Source organism: Calliopsis andreniformis, chromosome 7, assembly GCF_051401765.1.
Source record: "Calliopsis andreniformis isolate RMS-2024a chromosome 7, iyCalAndr_principal, whole genome shotgun sequence".
In the NCBI taxonomy this organism is placed as follows: domain Eukaryota; kingdom Metazoa; phylum Arthropoda; class Insecta; order Hymenoptera; family Andrenidae; genus Calliopsis; species Calliopsis andreniformis.
Window position 1 is genome coordinate 6,866,435 of NC_135068.1, and position 25,593 is coordinate 6,892,027.

Sequence of the window (25,593 nt, forward strand, 5' to 3'; positions counted from 1 at the left end):
GTCATACACGTATACGCGATGAGCGAGAGAGACAAACGGTTTCGCAAATTACGCTTTACGTCTCGATACTTGCATAAATGAATTTTTCGCGGGTACAGAACCCACGAGTAGACTTCACTACAGGGTGCTCTGGTCCATTTAAACTCCAATAAATACTATACGTTGAGAAAACTGTAAAATTACAAACTGTAAGCATGAAACAGACGCTGTTGTAAACTAGCAAGATGGCTGCCGAAGTGACATTTTTGCAAATATCTCACGATTTAATGGTTTTTTCACTCATAGCACACCAGAGCACCCTTCCTTGAATTAGCACAATATCGTGGAAATGCGATTTTTCTCAATTTAACACTTCTTGAAGGCGTAAAGCGTAATTTTCGTTGTGCACCCGTTTTGACACAAAAATAGTTCAACGATTTGCCGTTAGAAGCGTTAATGGTATATCTTAATCAATTTGGTCATATTACCATCAGCATCGATAAAAATACAGATCAGTCGGTAAATGTAATCTAGAATTTGACAGCTGAATGGCGTATTCATCGAATACACGAATACAGACGCAAGAAAGGCTTAGTTGCCAAAACGTATTGAAAGTTTGGTCACGCTGTTGCCACATATATATATGTACATATTACAATTCTGCCCATCAGGAAAACTTGAACGAATCTAACTCCAGCCGAGATTTTGATTCTTACTAATAAGGGAACATCGCGAGGTGAAAGTCTTCGATTTTGATGAAACTTTGTAGGATTGTAGAATAGCCGAAAATATTCGACACGTATTTTTTTTATTGCTTCTAATTCATCTAAAGGGTGTGAAAACCACCTCCAAAGTTGGGGGTGGGAAACATATTTCGTTTAATATCTCCAAAACTAGTGCGTATAGCAAAATGATATAAATGGGGCGATTGTGTATTTTTAAACGACGAATCCACCTATGTAAATAGTTTTTAAAAATATTAATTTATTTAAAAAATATATTAAAAAATAGTATATTGTCGTTGTTTTCACTGACAACATGCTGATCGATCGTTTTGCAAATTTGTATGCAAATACTATGAACCAAAACACAAAACACGGCTAAAATAGAATTTTGAATTTTTACGTTATAAACAAAATAATAACATTCCTAGTTAAACTGCATTTTGTGCGAAATTGGTCCCTGAAACGAGTGGTTTCACGAAAAATATATACCCCTATAATGTTTTTGTCATTATATTATGATACATGTTTATTGTTCACTAAATATATAAATTATAACATTGCTAATGAATACTCGCAACGTCTTGCACTCGTTGCAAACAGTACGAGAGGTTCAGTGTGAGTGACCCTTGCATCGATGAAAATGTAGCAAGTAAAGGTGATTTACAAATCATTATTCTTCAATAGTTATTATTTACTATAAACAAACAATTGGAATTGTTCCAGAAGTTATAGTTTAATCCACTAATTTTACACGAAAGTATCTTAGTTGAGTGAATTAGGCATTCACTCATAATCTGTAGGTGCCCGGTTCGAATCTCGTGGTAGCTTTTAATTTTTTTTGTTTTCAATTTTTATTTTAAATAATTCTAATTTTTGTATACCTTTTCACAGATTACAATTATACCACTCATAAAATTTTTATTTTTAAGTAAAAAAAAATTAAAGTAATTTCGTTTGTTTATTTCTTAAAAAGTATGAATGAATGATTGAATGAATAGCATGAATTTAATGAATTATTTATTCTATATATATAAGTTTTAGGATTTCACATATTAGTATATATATATGCCCATAATTATGAAAGTGGTCTAAATTGTATATTTCTTATTTTGGGATATTTAAAGGATTATATTTAAATAAATTAGAAAATATTTTTATATTACGTAACATTATAATTAGTGTTGATTAATGAACATTTATTATAAATGTGAAATTTTGTGTGAATCTCATACGAAAATGTTGTTTCTTAGACCACTTTCATAATTTTGGGCACATATGTATTGTTTCATTCGTGATACTCTTTCTTTCTCGCTCGCACCGTCCTTTTCTATATTTCGTATGAAGCAAAATATCGGCTCAAGGCGTATTCAGTAGAGATTTACTGATGCATAAAATTGTAATTGATGTGGCAACAGTGTGACAGAACTTTCCTACGTTGCGATTTGGCAATTATACCTTCGCACTTCTCATTTGTAATTCAACAGGATAACGCTAGATGCCACATTATCAAATGTCGCATGTATAAATTATATGTTTTCACTAATGCCCGTTTTTTCGCAACAGCGCTTCGATCGATTCGGAGTAGGCCCCGAAGGAGTCTGCCCCCTTAATGAAAATACCTACTGAATAATATCTACGTATTTTTCTATAACTGTGCCAAGTTTGGGTGGTCAACGTATAGCTATTATTAACAAAAAAGGCATGTCAAAATAATTCATTAGTATAAGAGTCTGAGCTGTTCCAAGAAATGACATTTTCAGCGATTTTAAAAGTCTTTTAGGTAGTGCATGCACGCTAAATTGTAAAAGGTAGACTGCCAGAGAGTAACCTACTTGAATATCCTCCTTGCTTTTAAGATAATCGCGCAGCGTTTTTACAAATTGGCTGCAATAAACGTATGCAAAGTCATTCCTTCGGCGTTACTTCTTAACGAAAATTACTTTTCCCCTCGCTGGATGACGACGTTGGAAATGAAGTCAGAAAACTTAGGATACATTTGTCACTGTCGTTCCCAACAGTAGTACGCCTACTTTACATGTATCTCCAATGACTTCTCATAAAGAGGTAACTTGTAATTGGCCGTAATAAAGGCGTGCACAATCAATCTTTTAACGAAGTAGTTTAATAGCGGAAGTGAAACCTTAGCGAAATAGCGTAAAACAAGCATTTTATAATTGATAATATCAAATTTCCAAGGTATTAACAATGAATAGTCGAAACGGTGATAGTATGAAAATTCAAATTTAAAAACTTAAAAAACGAAGGTACAGTTTATTACGTTTAATACAGAATATCCATTTCCATTTATTGCATTCATATGGTCTCCATTTTGCATGCGATTGTACACATTTTGTTTAATTGAAGAAATCGCTCAAAAATTTTATGTTGAAATACTAGGAATTCATTGTAAAAATTAGTGAATACTTTAATATGGCAAAAATTGTTAAAGTTGTAACGATTGAGAAATTTGGAGTTCTGAGTAAGCTTAATCAATTGAAATATTAATTTCGTTTTTTACGAAGTTTTACAACTATATTCTTCGGTATTCAACGTGAGTTGCAGAATATACTCGATGACCTTTGCAGGTGATCCTTTTTAAGCACTCCTAGCTTGTTCTTTATCGTGTGTCAGACATGTAGGAACGTGGCTTTACGTATTCCTTACGCAGCTTAACCTTTTGCGGTCGAAGTCCAGAATAATCCATTTCCTGTGTCCTGAAATCTGGTTTGCATAATTGGGATTGTCTCAAAGAATATAAATACTAAATATTTAACAATATATTGTGATCAAATTAAATTTGCAGAACATACTTACTTTCAATACTAATGTATACTGTATTATTTAATTCAAGATAATTTCATTCACAAGACTTTCAGTTATTTCAGTTTTAACTATATTATAAACAAACTGTTTACAGTGTCCATTTTCTATGACTAAATAATTTTTTTAAATGAATCTACCTGTATTTTAGATTCATATCGCCTGTTTATTGCAGCATTGTCATAACCTAAAAAGATTATGATTATATAGAAAACGAGATAATAGTAACAATTCTTCCTATAAAATTTTATAAAATTTGAGGATGTGATAGCATTGTAAGAACTGAGCCATATAAATGTCCAATGTGTCAAATATGTATTATTCAAATTTAGAAACATAAAAGTTTATAAAATGTGATTAAAAAAGTTCTTTCTATCGAAGTAAGGAAACGCGAACTGGTAAATTGAAAGTAAATGGAAATTGTTAATATCAAATATAGTGAGAAAATCATGTTCGCGTTATAAACCCCATTCACGTCACTGTTCTTAATACTTTGATGGTCACGCGGTCGAACTTTTTGAGGCCACGTTATTTTACCTAAAATTTACATAGTAAAATTACCTTCCGCTTCCTGCAATTTCGCCTGAAATCATTCACAATTTCCCATTTCGTAAATATTGCATTCGTCAAAAAAATTCCACCATTTTATATAAAATTAACAATTTAAAATAAATTAGATTAAAACATTTTCGATCAAATTCATCTTAAGATCGAGCTTTTATAATAAATAAATGTAAATGAACAATAAATCCATTAACATTTGCAAAAGTGACAATTACTGCTTATCAGGAATTGACTTATCTTAAAGTCTAATATCTAATACATAATTCCCAGGTCGCTTCTACAGTGACCCTTTTACTTGACCATATTTTCATCAAAGTTAATTTACAAAACCATCTAACCCAGATTAAACCTATATCTAAAGCTCCCCCCATCCTATTAGTTTATTTTGGTCGAAGTTAATCTATGGTACAAACCCACAGAAATACCTTAATCACCTTATCTACTTAGGTCTAACGTGAATCTACACTCTTACCCGTTGCTCCCTTTGTTTTACCTTATTTAAGTGTACAAACCCACCCAATTACATTTACTTAGGCAAAACCTGGTCAATTTCTTTCCTCCTCTTATCCATTTTTGTCAAAATTAATCTAGAGTCTCGCCAAGAACTAACCCAGACCTAATCCAGTCCCAACCCAAATCGCGCTTCGCCTTACTCTAAAGCTACTTAACAAATCCCCCGAGATATTTTGCATCCACATTTGCAATACCACCCTCCCTAAACCAAGAAAAGGTCTGAACAACTCTTATCTCGCCCGAAGCAAGCACCCCAACCCCTAAGATCAACGAACCCTTCCCAGGGGGACCAACCAAAAAACGGATCATAATCTCTGCAGAGTACTCGCGTCGACGCTTCCAGTCGCAACCGCGTTGGAGACCGAGCGCGACGCGGGTAGCGCAGAGGACCTTGGCTCCCAAACTCGCCGGCCACCCTCAAGGAACTTAATATCCATGTACCGACGAGTCGAAGCACTCTGTTTCAGCGTGCCATACATCCCACTCGGGGATACCGATATTGAAACGTAAAAAAGATTCAATCAGTCGCGAAGCTTCAGCGCCAATCAATCACCCCTTCCCCGGAGCTATCCAGCTTTAGGACGCAAAAGCTCACTCGCGCGCGCAGCCCGCACTGGGGCGGCTGATCGCGACGACGACGCTAAAATGGCTGAGGGGGTGAAGCGAGGATCGCGGGAAGGGGGCGCTGAAGGGAAGGAGGCGACAGGGGGACGGTGGGCATAAGGGGGGAAGAGAAACGAGCTTTCGGGTTGCACGACCGAGTCGACGCACTGGAAGCTCTCTGTGCTTGCGGCGGGAGCCTCAGTAGCCGCTTGTACGTCGACCGAAAGAGCTCTTCGCTGTCACGTCGTCCTGGGCCGCGCAGCGCGCCATCGCGCATGAAAGATCGTCGGATCGGCCTCGCCGATTACAAATGGCCCGTCAACCCTGAACCATCCCGCTGGTAACGGACACCATCGCGAGCGAACAGTTGCTGACCGCTGACCGCGTACCCACGCGTCCCGCGCGACTGGATTTTGAATTTCGAAAGTGAAGTGAGACCAGTGAATGGATAGGCAAGTAGGTGTGACAACCGCTGGAACCGGATGCCATGAGATGAACCTGTGATCCGTGATCGCCCGCGCGCGCCTCTGTGTGTGTGTGTAATTGCAAAAACAAACGCGGAGGCAACATGAGAAGTGTCGCAAGGTATCGGGAAGCGCGTCCTACCCTCTCCGCATCGCTTTTCATCCTACTGGCGGTTTTCGTAACCGGTAAGAGAACGCGCCGGAACACTGTGCCATTCACTCGTGCGCCTTCGATCCTTGCCGCCGACGCATCGATCATCGCCGAGAAACTTCCTATCGTTAAGAATTTTTTTAAGGGTGGATACTAAACCTCGGGGAACTTACGTTTGAGGATGTTGGAAGGGGCTTAATGCAGTGAGGGATACTTAGGTGCTGGCTTAAAGACCTTTGCATTTTCTGAGCAAAAGATGGATTTGCTTAAGAGCCCCCAAACAGTTGCAAATTTCAGAATTGCGTTTATTTATGGTTTTGAGAATGTTGGAAGAGCTTTAGTACGGTGGAGGATACTTGGGTACTGGGCCAAAGACTTGCATTTTTTGTGAGATAATGGATGTACTTAGGAGTTTCCAAACTTGAATGTTATTTATGGTTTGAGCATGTTAGAAGGAGTTTGGTACAATAAAGAACTCTTAGGTGATTGGCGAAAGATGCTTCCTGTGCAAGAAGTGGTTGTAGTCAAGAATTTTTTAAAGTAGGTACTAAACCTCGTGATGTTGAAACTGTCATGTATGGTCTGATAATGTTGCAAGAAGTTTCATTCAGTGGTGGATGTTTTAATTATTAGCAAAAGATTCTTCTTTCTGTGTAAAAAGTGGGTATAGTTTAGAATTTTTCCTCGAGGATACTACACTTTCGGAGTTTGAAAATAATGTTTATGGTTTGAAGACGTTGGAAAGGGTATGAAATAGTGGAGACTGTTCGGAAAGGTGTCGGGCGCAGGATCTTTTAGTATGAGAAACAGATATAGTGAATCTATACGAGCTTTTTTCTGTCTCGCTGGACGCTGTACATAGCGCTGACTTTGCTAACTAGTTCGCAAATCCCTATTGCAATTCTAGTATCGGTGATCCTGTAATATCCTTTTGGACCTGGAAACAGATCTCTATTTTGGAACAGCAAAAAACTAGTTTCATGGTGTACCGTACAGGAATTTGAAGCTTTACAAAGGTGTATTGCTTTCCACTTCGTAACCGTGAAACAGTGAATTTTTACAGTTCTCTTTTGTCCTGTAATTGAACACGCGTTGTAACTTCGATTTTTATGCGAGATTAATTAATTTCGATCATTTGGAAATCTTTGGTAATGCTGTGAACAAAAATTACTGGATTAGGTATTTCTTGAGAACTCACATCAATGTAACAAATTCTCTAATCTTATCGCTGTTAGTGTCTCTACACCATAGAGTCTCATACCTCTACTGACAACCATATATCGAGGGCCACAGTTTCAGAATTAACTTTCAAAGAACTAGTTTTTTCTCAAGATACAGTGAATAAAGTGACGAGCTTACAATAAATTAAAACTGTATCGTGAGTATCCGTCAAGGGTTACCAGTTAGACAGAGGACTCTCAGTAACAAATATTCCACGCAAAGCTCTAAGTAACCTAACCAGCGTTCTTGTATCGAGATACACAATTTTAGAATTAACTCATAAACTGACACTTTATTTTTTCTTAACTATGGGCAAAAACTCACAAATTCCTTCGTTCCAAGCATTTCCCACGGCAGCCAACGAGCTTACACCGAGTGAATACTGTATCGCGACTACCCACTAAGGGTGACCACCAGCGAAAGAGGACTCTAGGCAATAAATATTCCAAGCGGTTCTCCAAGTAATCTACCCAACGAAATTAACGCGTTCACCAGAGAATCCTTTTCGAATCTCAGTGTTCCTTATCTCGCGGAAAAGCGACGAGCTCTCAGGTACGGTCGCGCGGAGTCATCCGTCTTCTTGGAAGTGTTCGACACTCGATCCCGGCTCGCTGAGAAATCGCAGTTCGAAATTGATCGCGGAATCACGTTTTTGACTGGAGCTTTAACTTCGTCGGCCGTGACGCGTACGGATGGGCACGAATGGGACGTGGCTGACACTTTCGCGCATTATTCGATTTCGGTGAAAGCCAGCGCGCTCCGCGGAACTTGGAACGATCCCCGTCAGATGACCGTGCATCCCCTGGATCCTCTCGAGGCGACGATTGCGCTGGATAAAAAAGTTTCTATACATCGGGAACGTCGGGACTCCCTTCCTTCGGGCTGGACAAAACCGCCGTGGAGTGGGATTAAAATAGTTTTTGCGATGGCTGGACGAAAATACCGAGCGGAGGTGAAACGAGTCACGTACGCTTGATACATGGTGGCCTCCATAACGGCGGAAAAAGATTTAAATCTTGTTGGTGGTGGGGGCCACGTCGAAGGAACTGTTCGAAATTATTTGACACTGCGCTACCTCGGTCGACACTTTCACGGCGAGCTACGCTGAAAGAATGTGCACCCTTTTGTGTAGTAAATTACTTCCGTCTAGAAGGCGTCGGGGAAAATGTGCCATGGTGAGGTAATAGTATTTTTTGGGGGCTATCTTAAAGGTTTCTCATTTGAGATGCTATATGGCATCGTTGGATATTTTTAAAACTATTTAATTGAGGGAAGAAATGGGAAAGTGCTGCTCGTTACACGCGAGAAGTTTATGAGGGATTATTAAACTCGTATTCAGATTCTTGGAATATTTTATTTTTTGTGCCGAGCTTAAGCGAACTGGAAAAGGGTAAAGCATGCGAACTGGAAATTATACTGATGACAGAAAGAAGAGAATACGTTAGTTTTCGAAATTAATTAACGTTGTGACTATATTCAGACGACGCTGTGAGTCACTGCACGTTGAAAATTTAGGGTGGATTTTTTTAATTAAAAAACTGTATTTAAATCTTGAAAGAAGAGAACGAATAACTATTAGTAGATTAAAACACTAATCAGACTTAAACTTGAAAGACCATTTCATCACCAATAGAATCCCTAGTATAATCTCCCTTAAGGAGCAATGTCGTTTGATAGATTAATTAAAAAATCTGTCACAGATTTTCTATTTCGATATTCATTTCTTTTGTCACTAATAACCATTGTGGGCAGTTGATGCAATATTGAACACCGTTAAAAAAATAATATTGCAAATGAGGAACAATGTGCAAATGAAAAATATAAAACATTTTCGTGTTGCTAAGTTGAAAAATGATGTGTGCATGATGTGCAACCTGTATTCTGTTCTCGGTATTGATGAGATACATGTGAAAGGGGTGCAAACATATAAGGAAATTAAAGAACGCGAGAAAAGTAAATACCAGATGTTCCAAACGGTGTTTCAAACGATGTTCTAAACGGTGTTCCAAACAGTGTTTTACAAATTGCCAGGCTTGCAGTACTCCTTGCATGAAAGTGTTTATTCAACACAGGTTCTTCAGTTATGTACATCGAGTCGTTGTTAATTGATCATCAAACGGGTTCATCGGTAACCAATTAACGAAGGAACTCGAGGAATTATTTCACGATTGCTCACGGATTCAACGAGTGAAAATAATACAATAATAAATTTGACCTTATTATCGATAAGTTAGTCTTGCACATGAAACAAATTACTGTGTGTACATATTAGTTAATTTTGAAATTGCCATTTGTCGTGAATGGACGGTCAATTTTGAATCACCTTCTGAGAACTTTTCGTGCCTAACTACGAGAAATTTCAGTCATTTATATGGATATCTATGATTAATGCAAGAGTGCTGGTGGACTACCTTGTTTAAGGGTTGCTCGTGTTAAACTATGGAAGGATTAAATGTTTGAGTATTAAATTGAAAAGGGAAGGCAAATTGGACCTGTGCGTTTTAATTCTAAAATATTGGGGAAATAATACTACTAGTTATTGGTTTTTATTATTTTATTAAATATAAATACCTTTTTTCAACATTAAAACTGTTAAAAAAAGCACAATCACTCCTTCAGTGACAGTTCCTGTCTTTTATAAAATAATTTCCTAAAAGAAAAAAATAGATGTAATTTCTAACCAATTTTAAAAAAGTAATATTTTTATCGTTTCTCTTCATAGTTATTAATTCTGGAACAGCTCGAACTAATTTTCCTGAAAATGTTCTAAAAACCCAGATCCCGCAAATAATTTGAAGTTCCTCAGAAAATAACTTTCTACCTACCCAGGACTATGAAACTGAAAAATCATTTTCTCTTCATCAACCCTAATGCAGCTTTCTTTTATTTCTTCGTGGACATATTCCACACAAACAAAGTGAATATTCGATGTCTTTCAATATTCAGTTACACTTAGAATTAATCATCTTTCCTCCAACCTTCTGTTAGACGAATCTGAAAGGTTCTTCAGAGACCTGATTTTTCTTCAAATCGTTGAAATAAAATGATCCATCTCTGAAACTATCTAATGTAGATCTATTCCCCCCTGAAAACTCTTTTCCCACCGTTCCTTCCACTTCGTCTGCCACTTTACGGATTTCTTCCGCTGTTCTTGGCGTTGACGAGTTGACGCTGGGATACGTCGAATTTTTCTTCTTCTTGTTGAACACGATTGCACGATTATAAGATTTGAAGGATAGGTTATTCTTCTTTCCTTTCTCGTTTTTATATTAATATCATAGAGAGTGTACACTACTTCCCAGAAATTTGGAACCACGATCATTTTCTTTAAAATTGTGCTATTTGATAGTAAATAACTCCTATTCCAATATTTTCCAAAGTAGTCTCTTTAATATAATCGAATATGGATTTGGATCACTGCACTTCTTTCAAATTTTTAAATATTCGAGACTTTCAAATTTTCACGTATTTGAAACTTTCAAATTTGAAAATATTCGAAACTTTCAAATTTACACGAATTTGAAACTTTCAAATTTACACGAATTTGAAACTTTCAAATTTGAAAATATTCGAAACTTTCAAATTTACACGAATTTGAAACTTTCAAATTTGAAAATATTCGAAACTTTCAAATTTACACGAATTTAAAGCTTTCAAATTTGAAAATATTCGAAACTTTCAAATTTACACGAATTTGAAACTTTCAAATTTGAAAATATTCGAAACTTTCAAATTTACACGAATTTAAAGCTTTCAAATTTGAAAATATTCGAAACTTTCAAATTTGAAAATATTCAAAACTTTCAAATCTTTATGTATTTGAAACTTTCAAATTTGAAAATATTCGAAACATTCAAATTTTCACATATTTGAAACTTTTAAATTTGAAAATGTTCGAAGCTTTCAAATTTACACGAATTTGAAGCTTTCAAATTTGAAAATATTCGAAACTTTCAAATTTGAAAATATTCAAAACTTTCAAATTTGAAAATATTCAAAACTTTCAAATTTTTATGTATTTGAAACTTTCAAATTTGAAAATGTTCGAAACTTCCAAATTTGAAAATATTCGAAACTTTCAAATTTACACGAATTTGAAAACATTCGAAACTTTCAAATTTTCACGTATTTGAAACTTTCAAATTTGAAAATATTCGAAGCTTTCAAATTCGCGAGTATTTAAAATTAAAATGGAAGTGATTCTTTTTTAAATATTCAATATCTCATATATTCTAGGCTTGAGCTCTACTACGTAATAGTAGTAATAATGAAATATGAATTTATACCACTTCAAAGTTATTTTTAGCCAAAGATAGTTACTTTTTATTGCATTAAATATGTTCAAAAAAAGTAATTAAAAGACTCAGATTCCAGTAACAAAAACATTCAGTAAATGATCTCATTCCCTCACTAACTACTCAATTAATTAAAAAAAAAAAATGCCTTTCACATTAAACCACAATATCAAATCCGCCAGAGTCATTAAATAATCATAATTATACATGAGAAAACGTTCGGTTTCATTTCTCATGTCGGACGTAGATTACTGCGTACATTAATACCAATCGAAATTTAATAACAACCTCGATTATGTAACGGAATTGATTGCTCCTGCTTCTAAAGTGCGAATCGTGAATTATATCAAAAGCGTCGTGTAATTATCGGTGTTTATAAGCATTATTCCGATATCCAGATTCATGAAAATTACTCTTACAACCTCTCCTCATTTTCAATCAAATCGAGTCCATTTTGTACAAAAACATGTCATCTCCAAAACTTCACTTTTTCACACCTAAATGTACAAATTCTACAATATAAATATACAAAATCCACAGAACCTAACAAATACACAGAGGCAAAAATTTAAAAAAATATGACTTGTACTAAAAATAAAATAAAAAATACAGGATGCTTGGGAAATATGTGAACAGGGTGAATTTAAATTGCGAACAGGAAACCACTTACTAGTCGCGATTCTTTCATGTAAAAAACATTAGTCAAAGTAAAGGGAATGGTTCCTTTAAGTGTGACAGCCCGTTGGAAACTTAACTGACGTCAAAGAAATGATTTCCCCAGGAACTCGCACAATTTCTCGCTCGCAATCTTTGCAATCTCGCCCATTCGGCGGTGGTGGAAGCCTTACAGATTACTTTTAATTTATTCCCGCGGACTTTTTCGTTCAATTAATGCAATTAAGTAACGAACAGGAGCAGGTCGCTGGCGTGAAATTGTACTTTCCATCAACGTTGTGGAAACATTATTTATCTATGGGTTCAATGAACGGTTGTGGTGGAGTCTGATTAGGAATGTTATTGATTCCACTCATTTCGATGCTACAATCGTTAATTTGGTTTCCAGAGGCACTAGGCTCTGCGCAATTACTGTTTAAAAGGGGTAGGAAGTATTCACTTAGGAACAAATAAACTGGTGTTAATTAGTAGGTATACATTAACAGATGTCGATGAATAGTTCATCCTTAGCCACTGTGGGTCAATTTGACTTGGAACTGAATTTCAGTGTTTCAACAGTTTAGTATTTTAGAATTATTGACAATTTACTTAGGAAAAGTGGTTCAGGCTATACACAATAAAATTCGTTGAACTTTAGTAACAATATGTAAGGTATACATTACTATATGAAAATACAATTTTCACTATTCCGTAAGATAGAAATTAATTCAATTATACCTTCGTGTACTTGAACAGTTGCCCAAGAATTAAATTATTGCACCTAAAGTGTGTTATAACACTTCCTAAAATTCTAATATTCTCAAGAATTTGTAATAGTGGTTAATAAAGTAAAAATACTACAATGTGAGTGAAAAAATAAATTCCTAATAAACAGTGTGACAAAGTGTTAAATAAATTTCTGAAGTGATACAATTATACTATTTTCTCTAAAAATGATTGAAATTATACGGGGTTCGACGACAGGTGTCAGATATTTAAGGGATGATCTTGCACGCCAGAATAAGACGAAAATGAAAGCAGATGAAATTGCGTTTAAGATTTCATTTCCGAGTAATTACGTAATTGCTGAGAAAACGTTTAAAATACGCGTGAACAGTGTCTGATTCAAGGCATGTTCAACCGATTTCACTGTGTCTGGCCTGACTAGTGCGCGCCAGCAGTAGAATAAGTCCAAGTCAGACACACTTCACACGAACTTTCATCGTTTCCTTCAGAATGAATAATTCTGAAACGAAATCCCAGATTCACTTTTGTCATTCTTAATTTTTTTCATATTCTCTCATGTAGAATCAGCTCTCAGAACAGGGACACCCTGTTTAAACAAACTAAACCAATAATTTTTTAATTTATCGAGAATAATATTTCACTCATAATTAGTTAGAAACTCGAAAATTACCTATCGTTTAGAAAAATCGTCGATTCGCAATTACTGTCGCATGATCCCTAATCCATGGAAGAGTTGCATAATAATTAGACTAGTTCCACGACAAAGCGAATAACGCTGACATATTCGAAATGTAGGGCCCTTCAGTGAAGGATACGACGGTGTATTTATCCTGGCAACTTGCGAGGCATTGTTAAGCCCATTCATTGTTCTGTACACCACTAAAACTGGCTTTAATCCGAAGCTCCCTCGCTGCATAATCAAAGCTCGATGCTCGACGAAATGTTGATAACGTCGTTACAATAAGTGCATCGAACAGACAGACAGGCTGGGGTTCGCGATTCTGGGACCCCAAGACGTGGAGGATATCAAAGCGAGGACTATACATCACGAGTTACATCAATTACCTCGTATACTTTAATACGTGCAGATGCATATCAGACTAATAGCCGTCTGCTCTGACTACATGTATGCGTTATATATTGGAACAATTACGTGTTTCCTCGCAGTGAAATTCAGACAGTCGCTAATCATCGCGGTGAATTAGATTATAATTTAGAGGGAAACACTCTGGACGCGTTTGTGTAATTTTGTAACAAATATGTGTCGATTTTATCATTCAAGACTTATTCATTTTATTATATAGGGGTATTATATAATATTTTATTATACTGGGATAATATGTTAGAGGAATTAGGGGTGAATGAGGTAGAATTAGAAATCACGTTTTTATGGTATATTAAATAAGGAAAATAACATTAAGAGGCTTTTGTTTTGCTAAAGCTATGGAACATACGTATTATCAGCTTTATTTGTAAAATAAAAAGGAACAGTATACTCTTGTATCTTCTGTTTTCTTTAAATATTTAATTTGATGTGGGGTTGGAACTTCGATATGTTCGGTAGCTGAAATTTAACTTTCTCCATTAAACTCATCGGAATGACACGATCTATCGATACGTCGATAAAACGCGATGCTTTCAAAAGGGGGGATCAGAAAATAAAATAATAAATGGACAGGATATTGATGAAATGGTAATCGAGACAACAGTCGAATATGACATCGGAGAGTCAAGATATGCAATATGTTATGAGTGATTTTTCACTGCGATGTTGTTCAGAAAAGTAATTTTTGGAATTTCAAAAAAGGGAAGAAATAATAAACTGAGTACTTTGTTACTTTTTCATACAGACGTTATTATTGTTTTGCTTAAATAATGATGATGTGTGTGACACTGACTATAAATAGGGTTCATTGTGAATGACAGTCCCAAGAGAGACAAATAGGATGATAAAAAGGAAGAACATGATCTCACACCCCATACCTACATATACAGTAAAATAACTTTAGAATGTCTATTTGAATATTTAAATTAGGCATTTGAAGTTGAGAAAAAATTCTCATTTCTCTTAAAAAACTAATTGATCCATAATTGCAATGCCATTGTAGCATATATTTTTAATATTAGCAAATAAAATTAGAGAAGACAATTTTCTGCAAATGACTCGGTGATATTTCAAACCGTAACACAAATAAATATTATTAACAATAAATTAACTTGCAATTGAGTTGTGGAAATTTTAAGACCTGTATTCAATCTCATGGCAATACAAAGTTTCGAAATTACCTTGTATACCAAAATGCGAATTATGCCAAATATAAAGCGTAAATTGTAAGCTATTATATCAAATAATAGTCAGTTATTACGAACTCCACAATATCCATATTTGAATCCCATTGTTAATTCATGGTAGAAAATATACCAAAAAGAGAACAAAATGAACAAAAGATTTTCATAAAGCTTTAAAATCAAAGAGAGGAAATGTAAATACAGAAATCATTAGAGAATCAATTTGCAGCATTCAGGTCGTTTAATAAAACCTGTAATCTGTAATATTTAGTTTTTTAAGTGAATTTTTTCTTCTATTTAATTTTCTAGTTGCAATGCAAAAAATAAAATATTACTCAAATTTGAATATTTGAATTAGAATTAGAATTTGTGATTCAGTGTAGTATATTGCAAACAGGGTAGCTTTATAGAAATTACCACTGAGAATATTCTCACATTTATTACATGTATTTTAATTTTAAGTATTTTTACAAACACAATACAAAAATTGTCCTGAAAACATCAAACAATTTTTCTCATAGTTCCATAATTCCAGAAACAATGTGTTATCTCGATATAAGCTGGGTGATCGAATCAAGTTTTCCTAGAATTATTTTACAATTAACTCAGTCCTCATTTGATTTATTTTTAAGAATGCAAACTAAAATTGCTGATACATAAAATACTTTGAAGCTGAAAACACATTTTTCTACGTTTTCTAAGCTTCTATCTAGTTTCTAGCTATGAGCTTATATTGACACACAAAAAATTGGTAATTCTTGTAGGTCCACTCTATGCATATGTAACTTTACAGCACGATTAATTTCAATAACCAATAAACTTAAATTTCAACAATATGAGAGTTATATCAACTATATTAATACAACTGGAAAAATATATATGCAGTCTTAATAAAAAGAAGTCACAACGAGAAATGTTTCTATCAGTCAGCTGCTTAATTGCTTTCATCGTTTCTATAGAACGATACAGCTAGTGACAACTACAATAGGTCCGATTCCAGACATTGGTTTCAACTTGTCGACGAAAGGAGGTCGAAGAAAGTTCGAACCTATAGCGAAACGAAAAGATCCAAAGCTTTAGTTCGAAGAAAATGCGATCGAGTTTCTGACAAAGTGTCGCGCATAGTGACAATAAGTATGACCGATCGATAAATCAATGGCAGTAAGAGGAAATAATTTTACCCTTCGCTAGCTCACAGCTTCAACTAGACTAATAATTAATGAAAAAGTGAAATCAATATTCTGTCGAGTGAAGAGTAAAAACTATAATTTAAATAATATCTGCAGTCAATAATGTGTAATAATATTTTTCTTGGTCACAGTGCACTTAAAAGATTATTAACGAACGGATATAACTTAATCTCTTGTTTATAAATTTTGAAAATTGCATGCCGATTCCATCATTTCCAAGTTATCAGCCATTTGGTTATGTTTTTCCATCAGTCATTAATCTGTACGTACCTACCAATTAATCTTATCCCTCCGTTTTATTGGATTTCGATTAAATATTAGGGGATACTGAAAAAAATGAAAAAACGTGAAGTGAGAGCCTCCTGGTTCGCCAGATTTAAATCAGCGGTATAGTTTCTAGAGAAATATATTTATTCTGCATTTTTTGACGTCATTTGATATTTCATATCGATTGAAACGATGTACGTGAAATTGCTGGTTGAACGTGTTGTCAGTTTTTATTCGTTTTGTTCATCGAGTGCGTATCTGCATATAGGTTAATAAAATATGGAAATATAGTTAATAAAGCAAGCAAATTGACACTTATTCGGCAAGCAAATACAATTAAAAAAGGATTTTAGTTTCTACATGCAAACACTGTTAATATTTTAACAAATAAATCGAATACTTTTTTTTAAATCTGTATAAGAAGTATTTGAAGCTGTGAAGTAATTAATTTTATGTTGATTTTGATGAACGTTATTTTCACGACAAGTGTGTGGATTGAGTTTTTTAAGAATCTGTAGATTTTTCTTCCACGACAATTAGTAGTTTCATTGAGTTTCATCATTACTGGGAGAACTATTGAATTCCGCGGAGAAGGCTAAAGTATCATAGAAAGTGCAGTGGCAACTCATTAGGAAGATATGTAGGTGAACAGTGACAGCGTTAGAAAGGAGGTGAGAAAATATGTGTACCAGTAGCACTAACTAATAAGGCTATCTATTTAGAGACCTTCATCTTAATTGTTAAGACACTAGCTACAGCGTGATACGCATAAAATTAGTATCAATTAATTAAAGTCAGTTTCTCTGTTTTTCCCTGTATTCAGAACTTTCGATGTCTTCTTCTTTGAAAAGAAATTTCATTTTTAATGAAAGACAGACAGGAACTTCGAGGTTGAAGAATAAAAGGAAGGGCTGAGATCTTTATTTAATTTTGATTTTTTAGTTATTTATTTCTATACATATTTGTCATGCTAATAATACAAAGTTTATCATTAATCTATATTATATATAAACTGGAATATTATTCATAATTTATATTGATTTAAATTCGTCTTATAATAAAATATAGTGTAAAATTACCAAAATATAAAATTGACAAACTAGAAACCAATATTAATTATTAAATAAAGAATTGAAGTGATAACTTATTAGTAAATAGAAGCATATTGTATTCTGGCGGGATTAGTATAATTTAATTCTAGTGAACATAAAAATAATTTGTTTACTTGTAGACCGATATTACGCTCATCTATATATCTAGAGACTATTCACTATAGCACAACGTAACAACACTAATTTAATCTCGAAACTGCAGAAACTGCTAGCCTCGTTGACTATTAAAAACAGTCAACAACGTATTTTCGAAACACTGCCTCAAGGCTCTGCACTTCAATGAAACGAAGAGCAAAAATAACAAAAACAACACAAAACTGCACACTGAACGCAACGAAGTGTCCCTAACCCCTTAATCACTGAAACATTCATCGGAATAATGACGTCAAGTCATGCGCAACCACAACAGTACTAGAAACTTCCAAACACTATAATTAAGAACCAATAACGCGCATTATTGCCCCACATTTCCCTGTCCCATGAATTTTTGCCAATTCAAAGAAGCTTAATCACACGGTTAGGCCGAAATTACAGCCCGATGCCTATTTGCTCGAAACAGCAGAAATTTGTCGATAAAGGAATCTAAAACGTCCACTATGAGACGGGACACGCTCGTAAACCGTAATGACCAATATATCAATGGTTGAAAGTAATTACAAGCATTAATCGTTCGTGGAGCTAATATAAACGCGGGGTAACCTGATATTTTGCGACCGCATATGCACGGAAAGTCCCCTTCCCTTCTCGTGTTCCAGAGTGCACACCTGCCACGGGATGAAATAAAGAGAAAATCCAATCGTGGGCCACGTTAATCGCCAATCAGATCGGGTTTTCAACGTCGAGGTTAATTTTTGTTGGATTTACGCGGCGGCATAATTAAAGTGTCATGCAGCGGCGGTCAACGTTGATAGTACGTAAGAGTCAGGCCGAGGTAACGGTGGTGCGCGGGCCTTTGTACTCGTGGTAGGGAAGGGGGAGTTACATTAGTTGTGAGAAATCAAGCAATTAAGCCACCCATTTTACGACCGAGGATTCGAGTTCCATATGCAAGCCAGTCTTTCGACCCAAAGTAGACTTCGCCAACCTGGGCAAGAACGCGGGCATTATTAAGACATCGGAACTGCTGGACGACCTGGGCGGACCAGACGACAAGGGAGAACGCGTAAAAGAAAACTAAGAGAGTTCAAAGGAGTTAGACTATTATATTCCCTCGCAGTATCCGTTGAAGATAATGACAGGGGCTAGGCTTTATGATGACAAGAAACGTCGATTATGCTCTAGGACAAACCCAATCGTAAAGGCTTTAATTGGGACTTCGAGGACTCTGTGTTTATTTCTGACTTGTTATGCTCATTGACGAGTCGTTGACTTTCGAAGTCACCGCTGCGCAAGGATATCTTAAGAATTCAGTCTAACCTCTATTTGGAGAGGTCTTCGTAACATATTTAGGCAGATAGAGGCATCTAAGTTTGATTTTTGTTAGAATTCAAGCTTTTGGAAACAATTTCCTTGACTTTTCTATTGTTTACTGTGGATAGGTAGATGATTAGTAGCCATTTTGTGACTAGGGTCATAAGAAGTGTACTCTTCAAGTTTAGACTCCACCTACTTCTGACAAAACTTACATAACTTCAGTGAGGTGATGCAAAAGTATAGGCAAAATAGGAAGACCTAACATATCACTGATGCCTTTACAACCACTGAGGCCATCTCGACGGTACTATATGGTCGGTGTAAAGGAAGAATGCAAGATTTCCTTGGCAAACGGGAACCTGAATGCATCACATAACTTATTGAAGAGCATTCTAGGAATTCAGCAAGAATTGACCTAGAAAAATCGATGGAACCTGCTCTTTGAGCACTTAAACTTCGAGTTCTGTCTCAAGACTTACAGTTTCCGGGACAACTATTATCAGAGATGTCTTTGCAGCCTGTATTAGTAAGTGTTTCTCCGAAATTAATATACTTCTCACGACCAAGTGAAACGCACTGAATAAGAACTGCAGTCTTTTATTTAGTCTGCAAGGAGTGCCCCATAATTCAGAAGTTTTGCACAAAGCCTTATCAGGAGTAATGGCTGGCAAGTAAGGATTTGATGACCGCGCAACATTTTAATATATCGCTGGATGGAATTTCGTAGTTGCATCTGGTCCCTCTGAATTTAGATGAAGTTGGACTTTTGTCTGGAGCCGGTAGTCCGCTGAAGCGCGAAAGTGGCATTTGGAAGCTTTTTGACTGCATAAAGCCCGGGTTCATTGGTAATTCGAGGGGATCCTATTAACCTAATTACATAACTCGCTTAATAGTGTATCTTTGGAGCTTATTCCGCGGAGGAAGTGCACCTGGGCCAGTAAGTCATAGCATCTGTAAATTGGCATTGAAACAGAGTTAGAAAATTGATGCAACATAAGTGAACATGACAGGTGTATGTTAACAGTCGCTACCTGGGGTAGCATTGTGGATGTTTAGATAAAGTGACTTGGATTTGTGAATTTAGGAAATGGGCAATGTTGCATATTAAAATAAACTGTGACTAAAATTTTGTCATGGGAAGGTTAGTTTTTGACGCAGTGGTCCTTGTAGACACTATACTGCCTACTGTAGCGATTTAGATGTACTATTACATGGTGCAAAGTAACCTTCGTTAATTCAATGTTTCTGTTTTAATAGTTCTTGTTAAATCTATCACTCCATGTATAAGTGATATCGCAGTTGAAGTATAGGTGTATTAAGCAAACTCAATACAGTCCTGCCTATATCATAACCTCACCAGTGACAACAAAAGAAGGTTCCCATTGGCTGAAAATGTAATCATTCTCCGCCCACTGAACAAACAATACATAACATTAGGATTCATTACAATAACCGAATAATTTCCCTATAAACATAACCTGAATTGTATAATCGACGAAAAACTAAAATTACTTTACAAGCCTGGGCACTTTCCTCGTACACTGGGTGAATTTTAAAGTCGACCATCTTAAAAATAGAGACAGGAAAAATTGATGAAGCATTGTCGATTCATTTCCCGATGAAAAATCCTCCTTGTTGGTTGAACGCGATGAATCACAGTGAATCCAATATAACACGCGATGTTTGTGTTTGCCTTGATCCATCGTGAACAGGGTCCAAGCGATAACAGCGTGTCCGTCGTAAAATTATACTCTTCTCGTTCTCATTATACGAGAATAATGTTGACGGAAGGAAGAAAATAACGAAGAAAGTTACTGTTTGTACTAAACTTTTGATAAAACGCCTCACGATGCCACTCCACGGAACTGAGACAAGCAATTCGTCGCGTCAAAGTGAATCCCCCAACGACGCAGACGAATCGTTAAGAAGGGAGATGTTTTTACATCGTAAATTTAATTGACTCGCTGCGAGAAACTTTCAACGCTTGCTCTGAATCGGGAGAAGTTTTAGGGGAAATTGAAGAGATCTAAGTGATCAAAATTCATTTTATGAAATACAGTCCACCTTAAAAGAAAAGATATAAAAAGGAGTATGTATTTACAATTTTTTCTGAGGAAGATTTGTGTAAGATCAACATGGCGATTTATTGACAATTTCAGTTTTGTTTCAATAAATAAAAACAAAGCAGCTGTTAAAAAACTGTCAGGTTAAATTGGCAGGACTGATCAAATCAGTATCTTTATTCGTACACATACTAATACTGTATGAATTTAATTTTAATATTCTATAAATTTAATGCGCTAAATGTGGCGACAAATAACACTAGATTGACGCAAAATACACATAATTTTCTTGAGTAACGTGAAAATGTTAATTAAATTTTTCGTGTAGAAATTGCATTGAAGGTAAACATTCTCAACGCAGTGTTAATAGTTTTTCTTTTCTGTCACCAAACATCGTGGCGTTTATGTCGGAGCCCAACGTCTTTCCTCTAAGCAGTCCAAAGCTATCGAAATAAGACAGCTAAAAATTTGTATGTTAAACAAACACTCACTTGCATAAAATTGCCGATCCTCGTTAATGAACGCAGAAAAACATCATCAATTAATATGAAAATTAAATTGGTCCAATTAGACTCCACGACGAAGCTTATACCATTAAAGACAACGTAAAAAATAAAAACATTAGTCATCAGAAAATAATTCTGTGCTGCCTCTAAGTTTAATTCGACATGCATAAAATATAATCAATATAATTACAGTTGCGCTAAAGCAGCTAATTACACGTAAGAAGTCCCCCATAGAAATTACTGTACCACTCGGTGGGAAAAAGTCCCTAGACCTATAGTACCACTCAGGACCCGACATTATCGAAGCAAGGTCGTGGAAAGTCTGAATTCATAAATAAATATGAAAGTTGACCCTTTAGAGCCGATAAGTGGTCGCAACGGCGGGGCTAGCTTGGGAAGAAAAGCACGGTTGGATGGGGAACCACTTCACATTCACATGCTAAAGAAAACTTGAAAGAGGGCGGGGCAGCAGGGGGCGGGCGAAGCTACTAAGGGACTTGGAGTGTCATAACCCCGATAAACCCCTCGCTGATTCCTACGGAACTTCAGTCACATTTGAAACGAAATCTTCCAGATTACCATTACTTCCGACTGGAATCCTTTTTCCAAACAGCGATATCACCCTTCTCGAAACTAGAGACCCCGCGGAGAGGGCGGAGAGAAAGGAGACGGTAAATATAGAGGTTAGAATGAATTCATTTCAATTTGCAGTAAACTATTTCCGAGGAAACGATAAAGAAACCGCAGTAAATGCATAAGGAGAGGAGACGAATGGAAGGGGAGCAGGTTAAGGGGGATGGTTGAACAGAGATTTAATGCGGGATTGGTCAGAGCAAGGACGCAGGTGCACGTGTACAACAAAAATTCTTTACTGGTCTTTGGATTTGGTTTTCTAGCCAGTTGATGCTATTTAACGTTTGGAAGTGGGTTTGAAATACCATTTTGAGGTTAAGAGGCAATGTAGACGATGTAATTGGTAATATAATGGAAACGAGAAACTTTAGTTATTAGTTACAGTTTTGAATAAGAAGTTTAGAGAAGACAACATACTGAGCTTTACAGTTAATATGATAAGTGTGACTTCTTGACAGAATCTAAATGGAAAAATGTTTTAGGTGTTTTCAGGACAAAGAGTAGGCAATGCTAAACGTTGTTATATCGCTATGTACTATATCTCTAGGTATACCCCAACAGTTACCAGTTGTTTTAACCCTTTTAATAATTTTATAATTCGAACAATTCGAAAAATTGTATTAAAATTAACATTTTGTGAAAATTAACAACCTGTAAAAGACAAATTTTCAAGAAAATCGTATCTTCGTATTGTCCTTTCATTTTTGTTATTCGTGTTTAGATTATGTTACTTGAAATTTAAGCTGACAAGCATTCTATTATCTGAAGATTTCTTTGTCTGAGCAATTATACCCCTGTACTACTTTGGATAATCGAGATTCTACCGCACAATCTCTTTCATTCTCTCGTGTTATAGTGCTTTAGGTTAAACATATCTGAAAATGTAGAAAATTAAGTAATGAAGTAGTTTTGTAATCAAAAATCAGAGAAAGTAGAAATCAAAGTGAATAGAAAATGAAAATGAATTTCCTTTATTTAAAATCTTGACTAAAGTTCTCAACTACTCGTCCTCAAATTGTTACAAGAAAATTAAAAAAAAAAGCAATATATCCTCGCATTGTGCCAATGTTTAACCCGATTATTGTACACTTTAATCCCATTCTTGAAAGTTGAATAAAACGCTGTTCATTATGGGCGATCGATAAATTATCGCATTGGTTTTCACGAAATCTGCTAAACTGTGCATTTCAAAGTTTTATACCGAACAACATGGGAGCATGAATGGACACGCTAAGAATAATGTGCCCACGTCGGAAAGTAAACAAACAATGGAATTAATATATTGTAATTACAGTGGAGCGTGGGGGATTAAATCCATAAATACATGGATAATTCTCGATACTCGAAAATTACATTAGGAAATGTATCATATAGAGTACCAGCCGCCTGTTTAATTATGCGAAGGAATGTTTTCATTTTAATCGATCACCACCCGGAAACGAGCGAGCGGAAATGGAACGCGCTGAAAGATAGGAAACAGGAACACAGTAGTTGAGTGAACACAAACGAAAGGATAAGCTGTTTGTCTTCGAGGAAGGGAAAAACGATGGTATAAGAAAAGATTATCCTTTAGAAGTTTTTCTTTGCTATCTCTACTCCTATGCTTTTGTTTCAGCGGTTTCTTCGCTATCAGCCAACGTACATTACTCTAAATTAAGTATTTATTTTACTGTACTGTATTCGTTAGTGAAATGTAGCAAGCATTGTGAACGTGAATAATTATTTGAGATTAGTTTAATCCAAAGGCTGTAAATGTGAGTCTTCGTAAGCTGTGTATGGTATTTTTAAGTGTCCTGTAATTATTTCAGAAAATAGTCATCTCTATTATTTTATAAACAAATTAAGCATGTATTTGTTAATAATGGTGGCCTAAACTTTTAAGGAAGCTGTTTTGTTGATGAAAATGGAACTGCTCATTAAAGAAAGACTTTTAAAGTATCTAATAAACTATTGAAATAAGATTTATATCGAAAAGTGGATTTTATCTACTTAGAGCATTTTATCTAGAGTATTTTATCTATCTATCGTTAAGAAAACGTTTTCTCATAAAGCATGTAATAAATAAATACATTCTGCAATACCAGCAAAAGCAAAATAAACAATATAAATAGCTTTCGACCAAATCAAGAAAACAATATATAGGGTGTCTCATTTATTATAAACAGAGAATAAAATCAGTTACAAACTTCAATAGCGTGGAAATTAAATCACTCAAAACTAACCTCACTGAATATTAAAAGGTAAACATATGATTGATCACAGCAGAAATATCCAAACACGCATTGATAAACATCACATCGTCCTTCGAAATGGCAGTGAGCATTAGTATGCTAGGAGAGAGAGTCATCTTGAGACTATGCTCTGCATATGGACTCTCCCTGCGGGGAAAGAGTTAGGAACTCTTTTTCTCGTTTTGGTAAACAGCGATCTAAGACTCCGTATCACAGCCAAAAAGCAATTTAAAGTGTCCCTTTCCCTCGTTAAGTGGCGCGAGAGCATTTTTCATTATTCGACATATTTTCCGTACAGTTGAACAATCTCCAATTTAAATTGCACAGTAAAGAGGGAACAAAACCCTCGAACGTTCCTGTATATCAACGGCCATAAATGAGCAGCGAAGCAAACACTCGGATCCTTCGTTATCGGAATATTAAAACAACTTCCACTCGAGCGACTGGCCTGCAGTGCGATTCGATTCGCATTTACATATTGTCCAAGTGTTTTCGTTCTTCAGCCGCCCGATGACAGTAGCGAAGGGAAATAAACGAGAAGTGTTACGATAATACACTGCCAGGGAATCCGGTTGCTTCTCTGGATTTACGAGATGCACGATATCATGAGAACATTTTTTGTTTCGTTTCTGACGCAATGAATTCGCTTCTCGATTTCCCATGACCGTGTTAGGTTAGGTTCATTGCTTTATTTAGCGTAAATCGAGATTACGGGTCGATTGAACGAAAGATGATTAGGGTGACAAAAGTTTCTGTATTCAACAAGCGCATTTTCGAGTTTCCATTATTTTCCCGGGAAAATGGTCTGAAAATCTAAATTTGAAAGACCTGTGCTATAGATCCGAGAAGTGTCTTGTACTTGAATGACGAACAGCGTCTGTTAGACCAATCAGAGACATGGGAGAATCGTGTTAAACTAATATTAGAGGTTATGTTACTAAGTATCGTAAACTAATCATAACAAATCGCAAATTATATTACTCTACTGTAACACATTTATATTTCAGTGTAAGATACTTTCACATCGAGTGTAAACGGATTGCTTGCATTTCTTCTTCTTTTAGATTCCATTTCCTACATCAAACAGTCGAGTTGTTTACTTGGTTCGGATAGGTAAATAAGACGCGATCTTGTTATGGAAAATACAGAATGT

The 25,593-nt window shown here is 35.6% G+C and overlaps 1 protein-coding gene and 1 long non-coding RNA gene across 2 annotated transcripts in view; one reads left to right on the forward strand and one right to left on the reverse strand.

The window, feature by feature from the left end:
- Positions 1-2,997: 2,997 nt before the first annotated feature.
- Positions 2,998-4,741, reverse strand: LOC143181702 (uncharacterized). Its single transcript, XR_013002325.1, has 4 exons — positions 4,086-4,741; positions 3,665-3,711; positions 3,519-3,595; positions 2,998-3,425 (listed from the first exon to the last, which is right to left on the reverse strand). It is a non-coding gene; the product is annotated as an uncharacterized LOC143181702 (long non-coding RNA).
- Positions 4,742-5,428: 687 nt separating this feature from the next.
- Positions 5,429-25,593, forward strand: part of LOC143181580 (uncharacterized) — a 70,181-nt gene continuing 50,016 nt past the window's right edge. The window contains exon 1 of the mRNA XM_076382081.1: positions 5,429-5,854. Coding sequence (XP_076238196.1) covers positions 5,773-5,854 — 82 coding nt within the window. The 5' untranslated portion in view covers positions 5,429-5,772. The remainder of the gene's footprint in view (positions 5,855-25,593) is intronic.